The sequence below is a fragment of the Paramormyrops kingsleyae genome, chromosome 3, assembly GCF_048594095.1.
Source record: "Paramormyrops kingsleyae isolate MSU_618 chromosome 3, PKINGS_0.4, whole genome shotgun sequence".
Classification (NCBI taxonomy): domain Eukaryota; kingdom Metazoa; phylum Chordata; class Actinopteri; order Osteoglossiformes; family Mormyridae; genus Paramormyrops; species Paramormyrops kingsleyae.
Window position 1 is genome coordinate 32,361,793 of NC_132799.1, and position 16,403 is coordinate 32,378,195.

The following is a 16,403-nucleotide window of genomic DNA, read 5'->3' on the forward strand; positions in this document are numbered from 1 at the left end:
CATAATAATAATTAATAATTAACATTTTATTTAACAATGTTACCTGTATACTTCACACAGGTTTTGAGTCTTCCAAGCGGGACTTAAAAATTGTTAACCTAAAGACGAAACGGGTTTTGGCAGACATTACGGAAATACTGTATGATGTTATGATGTTTGAATGAGTATTTATCATCCTTTAGACATCGAGTATATCGATATGCCACCTTTTCTATTTGAACCCCCCCCCCCCCGCATACCGGTTTCCATAACAACCTCCGTTTCAGTTTTTGTAAGCCTCTATTTATAGAAACATTGATGTCTCAGATTCAGGATCTGAAAATCATCCATTGATTGTCGCACGTTTGCGGGCGTACTGTTGTGCCACTGGAAAATACACGATTGCTTTCCCCTCGGCGACACCGTGAGAGACACACACCTGTAACTTAAAGCAAACTAACTAAGGACACGTTGTGGTGGCAGGTCACTGAGGGTAACGATCACACACTCGTCGGGTTAATCCTAAACTGCGCGACTCATTTAGCGTTCGTCTGTTGTTTAAACACCTACACAACCCGTGGCTGTCAGTTCCTTCCGACGCATTTTGCACACGTGTACCCCAGTGCACGCTCTTGGGTTCGTACTAAATAATAGATGACACTGATTCATTGGTGCACTGAATGTTTCTTATTCATATGCATGGTTTTTACACATGTAGTTTTTGTTGTAATGCGGAATGCAAAAACTTGTGACCCGAACGCGTGTGCGCTGCAGCCCCAGGGACACGGCGGTGCGGCTCCTTACCCTCGCAGCCCTGGAAGAATAAGGATCTTCAAACAAATTCCAAATCACCGGCTGCCACTTTTTCCAGCGACCCAAGCTGCCTTCGCCGGTCTCAACGTCCTCGATGCCCAGCTCGTCTTCTTCTCCGTCGCAGTTCTCCACGTTAATATCAAACACGTCGAGCGCCTCCTCGGCGTCCCTGTGCTGCCGGTAGGTCATCCAGCAGCACGGCTCCACGTCGGTCTCATCTATACCCCAGAAGGATAACTCTTCCTCGAAGAGGGGACCGCAGACGTCGGCCGGGCAGTGGAGCTTCCCCGTCCTGTAGTAGTTGAGCACGTAGGCGAAAACCCCGGGGTGCCGGTCGAAGAAATACTCGTTGCTTTTCGGGTTGAACTCAATGAAGCCGGATACTTGTTGCAGGAGCGCGGTCGCGGAATCCCCGTCGGAGACGCAGGCGAGCAGGGCGAGGCGCGTGCCGGGCAGCGTCCTCAGCGTGCTCCGGTACGTCTCGTGCCGGGTTCCCCCCACGTTGAGGATTATCCTCTCATTGTCGTCGATCTTGCCCATCGCTCTGGATAAGACATGACTCGATTAAGACTTTTTTTAAAAAAGTATTGAATATTTTGTTTTAGAAGTAACATCAGAATGCCCACCTAGCCAGAAAAGATTATCCGCCCAAGAAACCAACGAAGGTATCCCTTGTAAATGTTCTGCATGCACCAGGTTTGTTTTTTTAAATGCGATTGCATACGGCTCTGTAATTTCATGACAGATATCGCTTGCTGCTAGTCGGACCTCCTTCGATTTGCCCTTGTGCCAGTGGTATCAGGCAGTAGCTATTGACGTGCGTGCAGTTGCTGGTAGCCTTTATGAGTCTCTGTCTCTGTGGTTCCTGTTTCCTATTCTGGCAGGTGAAGTCGAATTGAATAACACAAACAGCCCTTCTGATTATTCATCTGCCAACTTGATCTGTTTATCTCGTCTTATTTTACCCACCGCAGATATAAAAATACTATCCTAATTTAAACGCTTTGCTTTTTAAAAAATATTATTTACTTGAAACGGCGTCAAGGAAAAATCCATCAATTACTTACCGGTTTGCGCTGTTGATTCCGGTTCTTCGTAATATTCGCAACAGAATTCTTCCTACACATTGTTTTTATTTATTTTATATTTCAAGTTTTTATTTTCTGTACCCCAATGCAATGCATTAAATTACGCGTCTAGCGCGTTCGCAACAGGCAAAGGCACCAAATAAAATGTGAATCTAAAAGCCTGGTTTTGTTTTGCATTTTACATTTCTTGCATTCGTTTTTCAGATTTGAAGCCACCCTTTTTACATTCCAATACGTCTGTCTTGTTGACATTTGGGCAGACAACCAGTTCCGTCCCGGAGGATCTGGCGGAGCTGTTCTTTCAGCACCAAATAAATCCCGTTCAGCTCCTACGTTTAACTACAGGGACACGCACGGCACGGACACGGAACTCTGTTATAAACTTCATAATTACACCATTGTTATAACGTGTAATCCCATAATCGGGGCTTCCCTGAGACTGTCTGGCTTTGCGCTTTTTTGCGACTTCGTAAAATGGAGGGTATTTCATCTTATAATACCGATATCCGGCTGGTTTATTAACCCACACCGAAAAAAATGTAGTGAAAAACATCAGACAAGTCCACCTTAGCTCCCCAGTTAGCTTATATCCTAAAAATGCGAACGGGAATTTGGATCGCGTAGTAGTAGCGGCTAAATAGATAAGTTTTCCTGCCGTTACGCATAAGTAGGATATACTACCCGGTGGGACGTGGTTTGTTTGCCGTCTGCCCTGAACAGGCTTATTTCAGTCAATCTGAAGAACAGAGGAGAATACTGACGGCATTATATGTCTCACCGCCAGTGGGTCACGGAGAAATGTGGTACGATATGAGTCGGAAACCTGCGCTACCTGCGATTTACTCAGCTGATGCGCGTCTGGCGCACTTATGGTCTCACACTAGTGCTGCGGTTCACCGATCCCCAAGAAAAAACATGTTTTTCGATAGAAAAATGGATTCATAAGCAGCGAAGGATCTTCTTAAGATCTTAAGAGACATAAAAGTAAATAGTGAAAATAACATAGTGAAGCTGGGCTAAATTTCATACGAGTGCTGCTGATAAGATAACCGCAAATACCTGCCTGGAAGGCGAACTGTCAGTGTGTTTTAGTCTGTTTTATAGTTCCAGTAGCAAGTGAGTTTAAACAGTAAAGTTGTAGTCATTCCCTATAATCATAATGATTACAAGTCTGCAAATGGTGAAAACGAAAAAGGTAAATGAGTCATTTATCGCAAAATTTATCCGCTCGACATCATACAACTTAAGAGTAGGGCTGTAAAGATTGTTGTTTTTGTCTGCCACACTGGAATATTCCCGGTGCGTCGACTGATGCCTTTATGAATACACTGTTAAGGTTCCGTTTCAGATCCACTGACAAATCTAATTACTGATATCACTTAATCGTGAATATTATGTGCCCTCCAAAAAACATTTTATAGAAAATCCATGGGAAATGGGGTATTCGCGCTACTGTTTTGCATAAATTGGAAGATTACAAACATCTAATAATTTCAACAAGCTCCTTCTGACGTCATATATATAAAAATATAATGTTATTAGCTTTGGAGTTGGATTAGCCTACATAATTAGGCTAGGACATACGTGCAAATCATTTTGACAAATGTGATGTCTGATCCTCAAACCATGGAGTGTGCATTTCGGAAGCCGTTGGCTATTATCCTGAGGTTACGTTAGAATTGTCAGTATGAGTCCGTCTCGATGCTGGGAAATATGTTGCTAAAATCGAACACTTGGCACCCACTAAAGCCTTTTTTCATGGCGTCTATTTCCCATTCACCCAGTCTAATTTTACCGCCGATCCATCGTTTTCTGTCTCCTTGCATCCTTGCTTGTAGCTCTATGACCGACCAAGTTAAACTCTCCGAGCAAAACTGTTACTTTTCACCGTCTGACTCCACTGGTTTAACTTTTAAGTTATGATGTTAATAATATGGAAGCGTGAGACATTACGAATACACCCATCCATCTTCTAACTGCATTTCTAGTACAGTGTTATGGAAAGTCTGGCGCTTAACTCAAGCTTCATAAAGCATAAAGCAAGGGAACATGCAGTCAATCACGGGGCGTAGACAAGGAACCAAATGCTGAGCAGTCATGCTCCTGTAATAAGATTACACGTGAAAGTAATGCTAAGGCTATTATCTAAATAACGGGCCAAGATGTGTCTCTTTCAAGTAACGTGATTCTTTTTGATTCCAGCTCCTTTCATTGCAAATTTATAACAGCCCACTTTGGAAAAATCTATGACAGCATTGATCTGGCCACACGGGGCCAGCGTTGCGGCTTCTGGTTCCTGCCTGTACTTTCTGTGTTGCTCCACAGTGCGACTGCCCCTGATTTTAGCTTGTATACGAACGCATATGAACAGACACACATACATCGATTTGCTCAACTTTGGTTGGAACGAATACTTTAAATTTTAACTTATGTGGAAAAAAATATAATATACCCATAATTTATACATTTCCTTAACACGGTTTTTACTTTTGCTAACTAGCCAGTGTTTATTTTCAGAGGGCTGAGGTAACACTATTAGAGAGGGAGAGCAGCTTTCCTCAGTAGCTGGGTTTAACGACTGTGCATTTGACTCTGTATGAAGGGTCACTGCCCACAAAAAACGGGACTCTGCTAATCAGACAGTGCGTTTAATGTGTTAATTTATCAGTTAAGACAGCTTATCCCAAGTAATTATTCGATCCTGCAATAAAACCAAATGAACACAGAATGAAGCTGAAGGACAAACTTGTTCCCATTAAGTGTTTTTCCCTTGTTTTAGCTTTCAGAAGAGAGGACAGCAAGCTGTGTGGACAGGCAAGGACCAGCTAGGACACAGATGTCTCCCTACAGCTAAGCATCTCCCTGCCATGTTCATCTCCTTGCCATGTTCCTCACGTTTTCCCACCTGGCTTTCTGAAGTCTGGCTGCTGGTGCTGCATCTCCACCAGCTCGACCAGAAACTTCACGCCCGGATCGTTTAGTGCTCTCACATGTCTACGTCAACGAGGCCAGGTCTCCAGCGCGTGGCAGATTTGCACAGCATGCTTGAGGCGCTCCAAACATCAGCATCTTAACATCTCGACCTCATGATCACGTTCACCAGCACGAGTGAACGTTCGCCATTCGAGTTGATTTTTAAAACCCAGAAGAATTAAAGTTTGCACCTTTATAAATGTTCAGCGTGAAATATAATGGCCTTGTGAGCAAAACAATGCATGACCACTATTGATCCATAATTACCATTTTAACCAGATAGGGTGACAGTAATCCAATAGATAATCTGGAGTTTACAGTGGATCTCTGGTTTGTGGGGGAAAGAACACGCGTAGCTGAAAAAAATAAAAACAAAATAAAGTAGAAGAAAATTTACACAAGTTTTGATGGAGTAGAATTACCCACCCAAACTCTTACTGTCATGGTAAGGCTATATATATAAAAAAAAGTCCTTCAATAAACCATTTATAAAGGTAAACAATAAGTTATTACATTCTGTTTAAGTCATTGCTTAAATATTGGAGCTAATGGTAAAAAAAAAAGAGAGAAAAAAAACTACTACTGCAGCGTTACCTTGTTGCACTTCACTATTATTATGATGCTACATGCTGTTTTTTCAAGGCAAATGATGAAGCACAGTACAGTTTGTAGCACTCTCAGTGCAAGACGCTTCCCATTCAGTCAATCTCCTCTATGCTTTGCCCCATTTCCTCTCTTAGGTGACCTTGCTGGCCATCACATTCTCCTCATCCCCCTTTGTCACCAGCCTTGTCTCCAGCTGGCTGTTTTATGAGCCGTCTTCATCATCGACCTTGCACTTCATGCTGCAGCGTGATCAGCGATTCCTAGGTCACCCTTAAACATAACTCAAGCACTAATTAAAACAAAAACACTGAAATGCAACGTAAGTACTGTCGAAACAGTCCCACCAACTCCAATACTCAATTATTACTTTAAAATATATCAGTTTTCCAACTATAGACCATTACTCGTACATATAAGCAATTGGGCAGAAACTTTTTTTTTTTACTTTTCCAGACCCTGAAATCCAGTCCAGGACTGGAGTGATACTGGAGTCAGGAATCTCAGTATACCTGGATCAGGATGGCAGTCCACTACAGGTGCCTCACACATTAAAGGCAGTTTAGAGACACATGAACTGCAGGTTTTTGTCATGTGACAGGAAACCCACACAAGCCCCGCTAGAGTGTTCCATCTGCACACATGCTGGAGCTGGAATCAAATCCGCAAACATTTTGCAAACTGAGCCCCTGCAAGCAATCACAGAAAAAACCTCCAGCATCACAAACTTTTAACTAAGGGAACATTTAGTTAATTAAAACACCAAGTAAAAATCTCATTTTTCCACTAGATGGCAACTTAAAATGTATCGTTTTTTTCTATTTCTATTTCTTAAACTATATAAAAAAAAATTACATTCCTTAGGTGCATTCTTTCATGCTTTTGGCTAAGTGTACATATTTTGTTGTCATATTCTTTTAAATCTCTCTAACAGCCAGAATTTCTATCTGTTCTCATTTTTTAATTAAAATAATTTGCATTTTTATTACACTGCCACCGTTTCCTTAAAGCAGGACGGGGAAAGGCTTCTTAAAGCCTGCAACCAGCGTTGAGCAATGATGTGGAGCAGAGGTGCAGGAATTATTTCTGGACAACCCCATTAAGTCAAGCAGAATCCCTGGGTCCATTGAACGGGGAAATCCAAACCACAGGGACAGTATTGTCATCCGTATGCTTTATTATCATAATTGTGCTAATTAAGTCATTCATGAGTTGAACAGGACAAAAACTAGTTGCAATCAATGAGTAGGAATTCTCTATTGTTTCCGTGAGACATAAATTCATACATGCTCTATTGTAGATTTGAATACTGGAGGGAACCTACACAAAGGTGGGGATGTGCAACCCCCTCACATCATCAAGTCAAGCAAAGGTTTCTCAACGTTCAAAGTGAAATGACTCTCTTCCTGCACAATTATGATAATAAGGCATACGGATGACAATACTGTCCCTGTGGTTTACACTGCTAATCACTGCACCAGCAAGTTGTCCTGTTCAACAGTGCAGTTTTAATCATCATAACTAAATGTATTTTTTTCTTCTTCATTAAAATATGTATTTAAAATGAAGATTTACCAAAGTGGATGTTCAAAATAATCTATGAACCTTTACATCATTATATGATGCTTGATACATTTGTCATGAGGGAGCTTAGTTGAAGCCTGTTATGCTTAAAGTCACTGGCACTTGCTATTGGCACTGGCTATTGGCACTGGCTTGTGCTGGTTTAGCAGTGGGACACTAGCTTAAAAAGAAACTATGGCACCTTTTAACACTGTACTCACTCATAAGAACATAACAAATTTACAAACGAGAGGAGGCCATTCGGCCCATCAAGCCAAGGCCACTAAATACTCAGTGCTTCCAAACATCCAGACTAATCGGCTCTGCAGAAAGTCCAAGAACAGGTCTGCGTAGGGAACAGGTCTGCGTAGGGAACAGGTCTGCGTAGGGAACAGGTCTGCGTAGGGAACAGGTCTGCATAGGGAACAACTCGCAGCGGAGTCGATGAAAAGAGGGCAGCATCTATAAATAAGAAGCAAATATAATAAGCTAACAAAGAACAGATCCAGTGTCCTGAAAAGAAAAACAAGAACTCAAAGTTTATGGCTATGTAGAATGAGCAAAAGGCCCTCAGAGTGCAGCAGAAATACTGAAACATGTCAACATGAGCGCAGAATTCATGTGTAGGCAGTGAGGCTTTTGCTGGTCAAACCTGCATACTTGACAGAAATCGGAATCAGCATCAGACAGGACTCAGCGCTCTTTTATTCCCACTGTTAGTGTGATGGGCCGGATGCTGGCAAAATCATTTACTCGTGAAAATGCTTCTTTATTGCATTTACCCCAGAAAAAAAATCCATGCTAAATATTAAAGCAGCTTCTCGCCGTCTGAATCTCTTTTTCAAAGTCACGACCAACACATTCAAGTATATTCAGTAGCCCAGGATAAAGAAGTTAGCCATTGCTGCCATCTAGTGGCTATTTGTCCTATTAAACTACGTCACAATAAGTTACCGCTTTTCTTTCCTATTCAACCATCCTCCATCCCACAGGCGACTGTGGTGAATATAATATTTATTATAATGACCAATTTATTACACACACACACGCGCGCGCACACACACACACAATTATATCTTTATAGGGACTCTCCATTCATTTCTATGGGAAAACGCTAATCCCAACACGACGACCTTAATCGCTACCCAGTCCTAAACTTAAACATAAGTCGCAAAACTAAATAAGATACTTTGGTCATTTTTATTTTTTCTGATTGCATTCACACAGAACGTCAAAAATAATTTTCAGGTTTTTATCACATTTTAATATAATTCGGGGAAGATGGTGGCGCAGGAGGTAGTGCAATCGTTCGGCAACTGGCGGATTGCAGGTTCGAGCCTTGGCTCCTTCTAACCCCATCAACGTGTCCTTTAGCAAGACACTGAACCCCCAAATTGCTCCCGGGGTGCAGGTTGGTGCCTTGCATGGCAGCCACCGGTGTATGAATGTGTGACTGGATGGGTGAATGTGAGGCATTAGTTGTAAAGTGCTTTGAGTACTCGTTGGAGTAGAAAAGCGCTATATAAGTACAATCCATTTACCATCCATTAATGTCAACTTAATTCGCACACACATACTTTTACATCCATCCATCCGTCCATTTTCCAAAACCGCTTCTGGGTTGCGGGGGGTCCGGAGCCTATCACGGAGGCTACGAGCGCAAGGCAAGGAACAACCCAGGATGGTCCAATCATCCCGGCGAACGTATCCCAAAGGGTCAGCCGTGGACTGCCAGTCCATTGCAGGCCATAAACACTTGTCCAGTTTTGGTAATGCGATGCCATTGCACCGATCTTAACAGTCGATATAAAGTAGGAATAGCATGGTGAATAATTTAAGCAAACGTTTAATTAAATTTAATTTAATTTAATTGAGGCAGGACAAATGAAACTTAGAGGACTTTAGAACCTCATCCTTTGGCTGAATATTACACTCCCTTCCTGTTCCACGAACACAGTCAAGTGCAACTGTAGCGGCAGTTCCTATATAGAATCAGATGTGAAACTGAAATCAGTCGATGCAGGAAGAAGATCGTTGTTAGCAATGGCGGTCCAGTCGCTGTACCTGGCAATTTGTACAGTCATCATAACATCTATAACGAACGCGCAACCATTAACGGATATCACCAATGAAACCTTCATCGACATGTGTGTCAGCGCTCACAATAAGCATCGCTCCAGGGTGACCCCCCCGGCGAGCGACATGATGTACATGGTGAGTTTCCTGTTGCACTGTTTACGTGCGGAGCTATATGAAATTAATAATTACTTATGTGTACTCCGCGATACATGCTGCAATAATTGTTGCTTTAATTGTAACACTAGTTGTAATTGTTTTCTTGCCTGTAAGACTTTTAATGTCACGAAGAAACAATAAATAACCCGCATTTCTGCCCCAGCTTTACCATCTGTAGCTCAGCTCCAATTTTCACGTTTTCATTTCTTGCACAGACTTGGGATGAGACTTTAGCAAAAGTTGCTCAGGACTGGGCAAGTAGATGTATCTTCGACCATAATCCCTTACTGCAAATGCCATACAAGCTGCACCCATCATTCAAAGCAGTAGGTGAAAATATCTGGAGGGGATGGCCAGTCTCCATATTCAGTGTGGAGCCTGCTGTACAGCTGTGGGTTGACGAGGTGCAACATTACACCTACATGACGAAGAAATGTACTGGCGTCTGTGGCCATTACACTCAGGTAAGCCTACTGAAGGTAACATTTCCCCATTGGAGCTTCCATTTTAACTGATAATCAAGCCTATTATGAAACATAAGCAGGGCTATGGAATAGCTGAGGGTCTTCTAGGGGAAGTCTGGGTGGGCCTGATTTTAAACACTTACATTTAAAGAATGTGATTTTAAAAAACATGGAGCCTGTTTTAACACATTTCTGATCCCCAGGTCGTGTGGGCAAAGAGTTACAAGGTCGGTTGTGCTGTCCATGTCTGCTCGGGAAATCCACAATTTGCAATATTTGTGTGTGACTATGGAGACGCGTAAGTTCTTAGCCCCCCCCCCCCATCGACCCGCCCATATGTTAGAATGGAGAGCTGGGCTTATGCTTACAACATATTTCTCAATTGCTTTGGAGCATTTCTCAAATGACAATTAACATTTGCAAAACAGCAAGTGTAATCCCCACACCATAATGTCACTTCTGCACAGCAGAACATCATTTCTCATTGCTTCACATACATTGCCAAATGTTTTACAACATACATGCAAATGGTTTTGTACAATTGTCATCATTTGGCACATTTCTCAGTTGCTTTAGTCTTGTTAGTTAAAATAGATCATGTAGCTTCCCACTGTAATAATTTTCCACCAAACATATATGTGTGTGTGTGTGTGTGTGTGTGTGATCATGATGTTCCACACCAGGTGAAAAACCAAGCTTTCAAATTGATTTCAAAATAATATTCCAGACATTGCAGTGATGTGGTATTCTTGTGTTTTTGGTTCCCACAGTATGTGATTTTGTTGTCAGTTTGCTCTTGTACTGCCATTTTGCTATTTTTTGTTCGCTATTGTACCGTGTCTTAAGATGTGAAGTTACATGTGCATGCGAGTGCTTCCTCTCGCCAGTGAACTTTACATACAGTGATGTAGAGCCTCGCAATGTTAACACTGGTGTCTTTGGCATGAATAAGTATCAATTTACTAATGAAAAATGATTGGTCAGTGACAATGGGAAAGTGGGACCCAACTATTATTCAGCATTGTGGAGCTCAGGAGCAGACTTACACTGACATACTGACAATATATCTAGGTATTTTGACGCTCATGGTTAATGCTGATTTTACTTTTAATTTTAGTGACACTGACTAATTCATTGGTGGAATTATTAGCTTTTAAAACATGAGCTAATTGTTTTGGGTAAGTTATAGGCTTTTGCAGCTAAATCATAGTGTTGTGTTATATGCATGAATTGTTTTGAGAAATGCTCTTATAATCTTCATAATGTTAAGTATGTTTCATGAAATGTGCCAAAGCAATTGACATGGGCGGCTACAGAATAACTTTCTCTGATTAGGGGGAATTTCGTGGGACGTTACCCATATCAGCAAGGAACTCCCTGCTCTTCATGTCCTGGGAAAAAGTGCTGGAGCAATTTGTGCTGTAAGTGCTTCTTGATTTGCTGCTAATTCTTCACATGCATCATGATCCTATTCTGAGACAGTTCCTCAATGATGACCAGTAGCTCTAGTGCCAATCTCAGACTTTTTGATTGTTTTTGGGTTGGGTGTCTATAAATTTCCTATAACTTTATATGATTGTGTTAGTGAATGTGTGTGTACCCTGTGAATGACTGGCAACCTGTCCAGGGTGTTACTCCACTCTGAGCTTCCTTGGATAGACTGCAGGCCCACTGCGACCTGTATTGGATAAGGACTTGGAAGTTTAGTTTAGTTTAGTTTAGTTTAATTTAATTTAGATGGATGGATGGATGATGGATAGAGACATTTTCTAAACTTGCTGGTCTTATAAGGGTCACATATGAGCATATTCCAGATTCTAAGACCACAAGCCAGGACATAACCCAGGACGAGGTGCCAACCCATCACAGGGCAGAGAGATAGTTCACATATTTAAATAAATGTATTGATGACAACACATTTAACTTATAAAATACCGAAATGGGCATTCTATACAATAAAGTCCACCTGATTATGTGTGTGTTCTTCCCTTATTTCTTGACAGATGACCCCAAAGAGGTCAAGTTGAAAGGTAAGTGGGGTCTTAGACATTCTCAAATTATGAGATTTTGTGCGTGTTTGAGTGGCTTATTCATGTGTGCAACCCCTGTGCTTCCAGAATACGACTGGGCGTCCGACTCGGACCAGACTTCAAACAAAATATGTAGCCCGTATTGTGTCTCTGTGCTGGTCTGCAGGCCCCTACTGCTCCTCTTCACGGTGCTGGGCGTGTTAGGCGTGCAGAAGTTCTACCCCAATCTGTTTGTATCTGAGTGATAGAGATGGTGTTTCTCTTAGTGGTAAAGGAGACGTACATGTGGTAAGAAGGGACCGGGTTTCAATACCTACACTAGTGGCGAAAATTGTGGAAACACTTCCAACTTTTATAGATTGCAGAACTTTAACATTAACATTTCATTGTTGCTCCAGTTACTTATTTAATCGTCCAATGCATGTCCAATCATCCAAAATGTCCAGCTCTATAAATGAACTCTCTCCAAGAATTTTTCTGATGCCACTTTTAATGATAGTGAAGTGGTAAATTTTTATATAAAAGGAAAATCAAATGAACGTTAGCAGAAGCATAGTCTTATTGCAAGAACGTGAGATGGTGCTCCACTCTCTATGAGTAACCAGACAAGGCTCACCAAAAAGGAGAACGCTGATCACTTGTCTATATCAGGCCCAACGTTAAAACTGTGGAAGCCATTTTAGAAAGATCGTGCAAATGAGACTGCAGTGGATGCTAGTGCCAAGGTGACATGAAAAGTAACCCGTGCCGACTCAGCATCCAAGAACTTGTCCTTGGAGAATCTACCTTCCATTAGCGCGACTTCAAGTCCAGCTCAGCTGCATGGAGCTGCAGTAACTCAGGGAAATGTTCTGTTAGTTGCTCTGACCCACCTACAAATACCACAATTTGTAGAGGAAGGGAATGGGGAGCATTTTGCAAAGCAAGTTTATGAATATAGCATTTTACAGCATAGAAAAGAGTTACTCCACCCCCCATAGATTTCACATTTTCATCAGCTTGCCGGTTAAAGCAAGCCTGTTAACCGCAGTGACTTGGCTGTGTTAAGTAGCCGCCACTGCAGCATCAGCTCTGTGTCTGTCATTGTGCTTGATCATACATCACCTTGACTTCTGGCGTAATATGTGGTGCTAGTGTGCGCTGCAGGCACGTAAATATGACCATCCCCCCAAAATGTGTTACATTAATGATTTTTCTAAGACAGCTAAATGTTGTGGTTTTCTTTGGAAATATGAAAAAAGGAAGTCCAGCGAGTGGTAGAAACTGTGGTTTTTGCAGGAGCTATATTTACATAAACTATATTTTATAGAAGCTAGCTTTGAAACACAAATAAACTGGGCCTAACTTGCAAAGTTGTGATGCAATAGTCCATTTTATGCAGCATTTTTCAATAAACCTGTCACATCTCATTTGCAGGAAAAAATGGCCATAAGCATAGAGTCAAATTTCATTATAAAGGGAGATTCTATTGTTTTGATCACATGGCAACATGGTGATTAATATCGTTTCATTAGCTGAATACTACTGTTTCATATCTAAAGAGGTGCCTGTTACTGTAAGGAACAACTGGTTGGATACAAACAGGTAAAACAAGAAACCATGTAAACAAGAGGAAAACTTCAAAATTCAATTGAACATTTATGAAGACGGACAAGTCTCTCTAACATCCAGCTATTCCATGTAACACACATCACAAACCACAGCCAAAGATGAACCAAGCAGGGCTGACCTTCTGTAAATACAACTTCCATCCAATGTCATATACAGGTACCTACCCATTCAGGGATTTCATTCCTCTCCCGGAACCCATAAGGTAATAGTCTTCCTAAAAAGCTTACTTGTATGGACAGCCTTGAATAGCAGGTTTAATTTTAACTTCTTATGTTAAGTACAAATAAGATTAACACTACAGATTGGAAATATATGCTATAGCAGGGGTCTCCAACTCCGGTCCTGGAGAACTACCGTCCAGTAGGTTTTCTATCATACCCGGCTTCTGATGAGCCACACCTGTTCTCAGGTAAATACCAGGAGCAGGTGTAGCTCATCAGAAGCCAAGTGGGACAGAAAACCTACTGGATAGTAGCTCTCCAGGACCGGATTTGGAGACCCCCGTGCTACAGTTTCAACTAGCAAGCACAGAAGGAAGGCAGCCTATGCAGACTTACATGATTGATTAATAATCTTCAGCTGGATGTTTCAGGTTACCTTATACCATATATTTAGTGCCATGTCTATTATAGAGTTTAATTTGGTAATAGATACAATAAACTTAAGTCAATACAATGGTAAATTATATGCTATATGGACAAAAGTATCAGGACACACCTCTTAATCGTTGAATTCAGGTGCTTATTTCAGACACATTGCCACAGGTGTATAAAACCAAGCACCCAGCCTTGCAGTCAGGTTTACAAACATTTGTGACAGAATGGGTCATTCTGAAGAGTTCAGTCAATTCAAGCGTGGTACTGTCATAGGATGCCACCTATGCTATGCATCAGTTTGTGGAACTTCTTCCCTGCTAGATATTCCACTGTCAACTGTGAGTGGTATTATTAGAAAGTGGAAGCATTTAGGAACAACGAAAAAACTCAGCCAGAAAGTGGCAAACCAAGTAACAGAGTGGGGTCACCAAGTGCTGTGGCGCATAGTGCATAACAGTTGCCAATGCTCTGTTGATTTAATAACAGCAGAGTTCCAGACTTCCTCTGGCACAAAAACTGTGTACCGGGAGCTTCATGGAATGGGCTTCCATGGCCAAGCAGCTGCATGCAAACCTCACATCACCAAGCGCAACGTCAAGCATTGGATGGTGGGGTGCAAAGCAAGGTTCATGAAGATATGGTTGGGAGAGTTTGGTGTAGAAGAATTTTAAAACCAACCTAGGCACATGAGGAAGCTGGATGGACAAGATCTGGGAAATGATATGGGGACCACGGCTGAGTAGGGAGGTTCAAGGGAGGACTGAAGGGAACAGGACCAGGAGGCAAAGGAGCAAAAAAAAAAGGTGGAATGAACTTGGGAGGCATAGGGCAAAACCATTGACAGGATACTCGGGGTCTGATGAAAGGCCGGGGAGAGTGGACTGCTACAGGCCTGGAAGGATGATCAGCTGGGCTGAGCAGTACAAAGGTAGGCAACGTGGATGGGACAAGAATGTCCAGAGTGGGCATCACAAACCCATGGGAAATCCGAGGGCCCATGGGCACTGGGAATGGTTGCTGGCAGTGGGTCTGGGGAGCACCAACGGCATCCATGCCCCCGGCGGCTCCTTAGGGACACAGACGAGACCTGGGCAGAGGCCGGTTAACGGGCAACCACAGACACTGGATGGGTGCTGGGGAATTTGAGCTGGGCAGCCCCATCAAGGCCAGGAGTGTGGGTTCCAGGCTGGGCAGGGCTCTGGAGACTCGGGCTGTTGGGTCAGGTGAGGGTGCAAGAGATGCAAATCCCAGTGTAAGAGGGGTCCTGATGGAGCCTTGGCCTCGCCAGGTTCAGTCGCTCATTCAGTTATGCACGGGCATGGTGAAGGAAGAGATGTTATGGCTCCAACAAACAACTCAAGCAAAAGGACCACAAGGGGTCAAAACAAAGTAGATAAATGACAAAAACTAAAGCAGGGAGCAACTCGGGAACAAGAACAACCATAGCAGAACAGCTGCCACAAACACAGGGCAAAATACACACACACACACACACACATCCAAATCTTTACCTTATTAAAGCAATTAGCTAAAGTGACAATATATGAGATGTCATTGAATGCACATGTCAGCATAGGAGTGATAGTTGACATTATGTTTTCTCATCAAGTTACCCAATGGCAGCATGTAGAGGAAAACCAAAAAAGGACCAAGAGCTGAGCCCTGTGGTACTCCATATCTGACTGGTGACATTGATGGAGTACAGTTATTCAACCCTTGAACATATTGATGTTGATTAGGCAAATAGAACCACACACACACACACACACACACAAATACACCCACCCACACATACACAAGTTGTAACTATACCTGTGGGGACTCCATTAATTTCTGTGGGGGAAACGCTAATCACAACATGACAATCTTAACCCCCACCCAGCCCTCACCTTAACCATGAGTAACCAAATGAAATAAAATACATATTTGGCATTTTTACTTTTTTGACTGCATTCACAGATCTTTATTGGGACCTGAAAAATGGTCCCCACAATGTAAAAAAAAAACAGTTTTATTACATGTGGAGGACAGACTGACAGACAGACAGAAAGTTACATAGATGGATGGATGGATGGATGTGACTGGGCCTCTTTATACTGCTTGCTTGAAACAAAACCTTCATCATTTGTAGTTGGTGATTTGTAGTTTCTGGACCTGAATGTTACAACTCTGTGTGTGTGGGTAAAGCCTTCAATTTTATTTAATTATTATATGTGTCAATTTAACAAACAGGTTTCCAGTTAGTTCATAATGTAATCGTTCTTGCACATAATAAAATAACCTATTACATCGTTTCCAGTTATTTCATAATGCAGGAACTACTTTTTACGATATTATTGGCAAAATATTACTTAATGACTTATTGCATTATTTTATTACAATGTGCAGTTATTACATTATGAATTTCTACACACCCCAGTTGATAAAATCTTTGCTGGGGGACCCACC

At 42.1% G+C, this 16,403-nt stretch overlaps 2 protein-coding genes across 5 annotated transcripts in view; one reads left to right on the forward strand and one right to left on the reverse strand.

Moving 5' to 3' along the window:
• LOC111843424 (voltage-gated potassium channel KCNC2-like) overlaps positions 1 to 2,590 on the reverse strand; it is a 37,138-nt gene extending 34,548 nt beyond the window's left edge. Inside the window, exons 1-2 of one of the 4 annotated variants that reach the window (XM_023811027.2) lie at positions 1,860 to 2,590; positions 784 to 1,336 (exon numbers count right to left, since the gene is read on the reverse strand). In XM_023811027.2, the coding sequence (XP_023666795.1) occupies positions 784 to 1,332 (549 nt within the window). In that variant the 5' untranslated portion in view covers positions 1,333 to 1,336; positions 1,860 to 2,590. Of the gene's footprint in view, positions 1 to 783; positions 1,699 to 1,859 lie in introns of those variants that run through there. The other 3 variants (XM_023811026.2, XM_023811028.2, XM_023811029.2) reach the window with 3 other exon arrangements.
• Positions 2,591 to 8,840: 6,250 nt separating this feature from the next.
• On the forward strand, positions 8,841 to 13,100 carry LOC111843411 (glioma pathogenesis-related protein 1-like). Its single transcript, XM_023810990.2, has 6 exons — positions 8,841 to 9,233; positions 9,470 to 9,718; positions 9,922 to 10,016; positions 11,054 to 11,139; positions 11,722 to 11,748; positions 11,836 to 13,100. Exons 1-6 carry the CDS (start codon positions 9,063 to 9,065, stop codon positions 11,991 to 11,993), a joined length of 786 nt encoding a protein of 261 aa, XP_023666758.2. The 5' UTR covers positions 8,841 to 9,062; the 3' UTR covers positions 11,994 to 13,100.
• Positions 13,101 to 16,403: the final 3,303 nt, after the last annotated feature.

Bases quoted from the DNA above. Each gene is read 5' to 3' on its own strand.
- LOC111843411 (XM_023810990.2), top strand. From the start codon at position 9,063: ATGGCGGTCCAGTCGCTGTACCTGGCAATTTGTACAGTCATCATAACA. The intron at 9,719-9,921 runs GTAAGCCTACTG...TCTGATCCCCAG, and splicing joins TCTGTGGCCATTACACTCAG to GTCGTGTGGGCAAAGAGTTA. The intron at 10,017-11,053 runs GTAAGTTCTTAG...TTCTCTGATTAG, and splicing joins GTGTGTGACTATGGAGACGC to GGGGAATTTCGTGGGACGTT.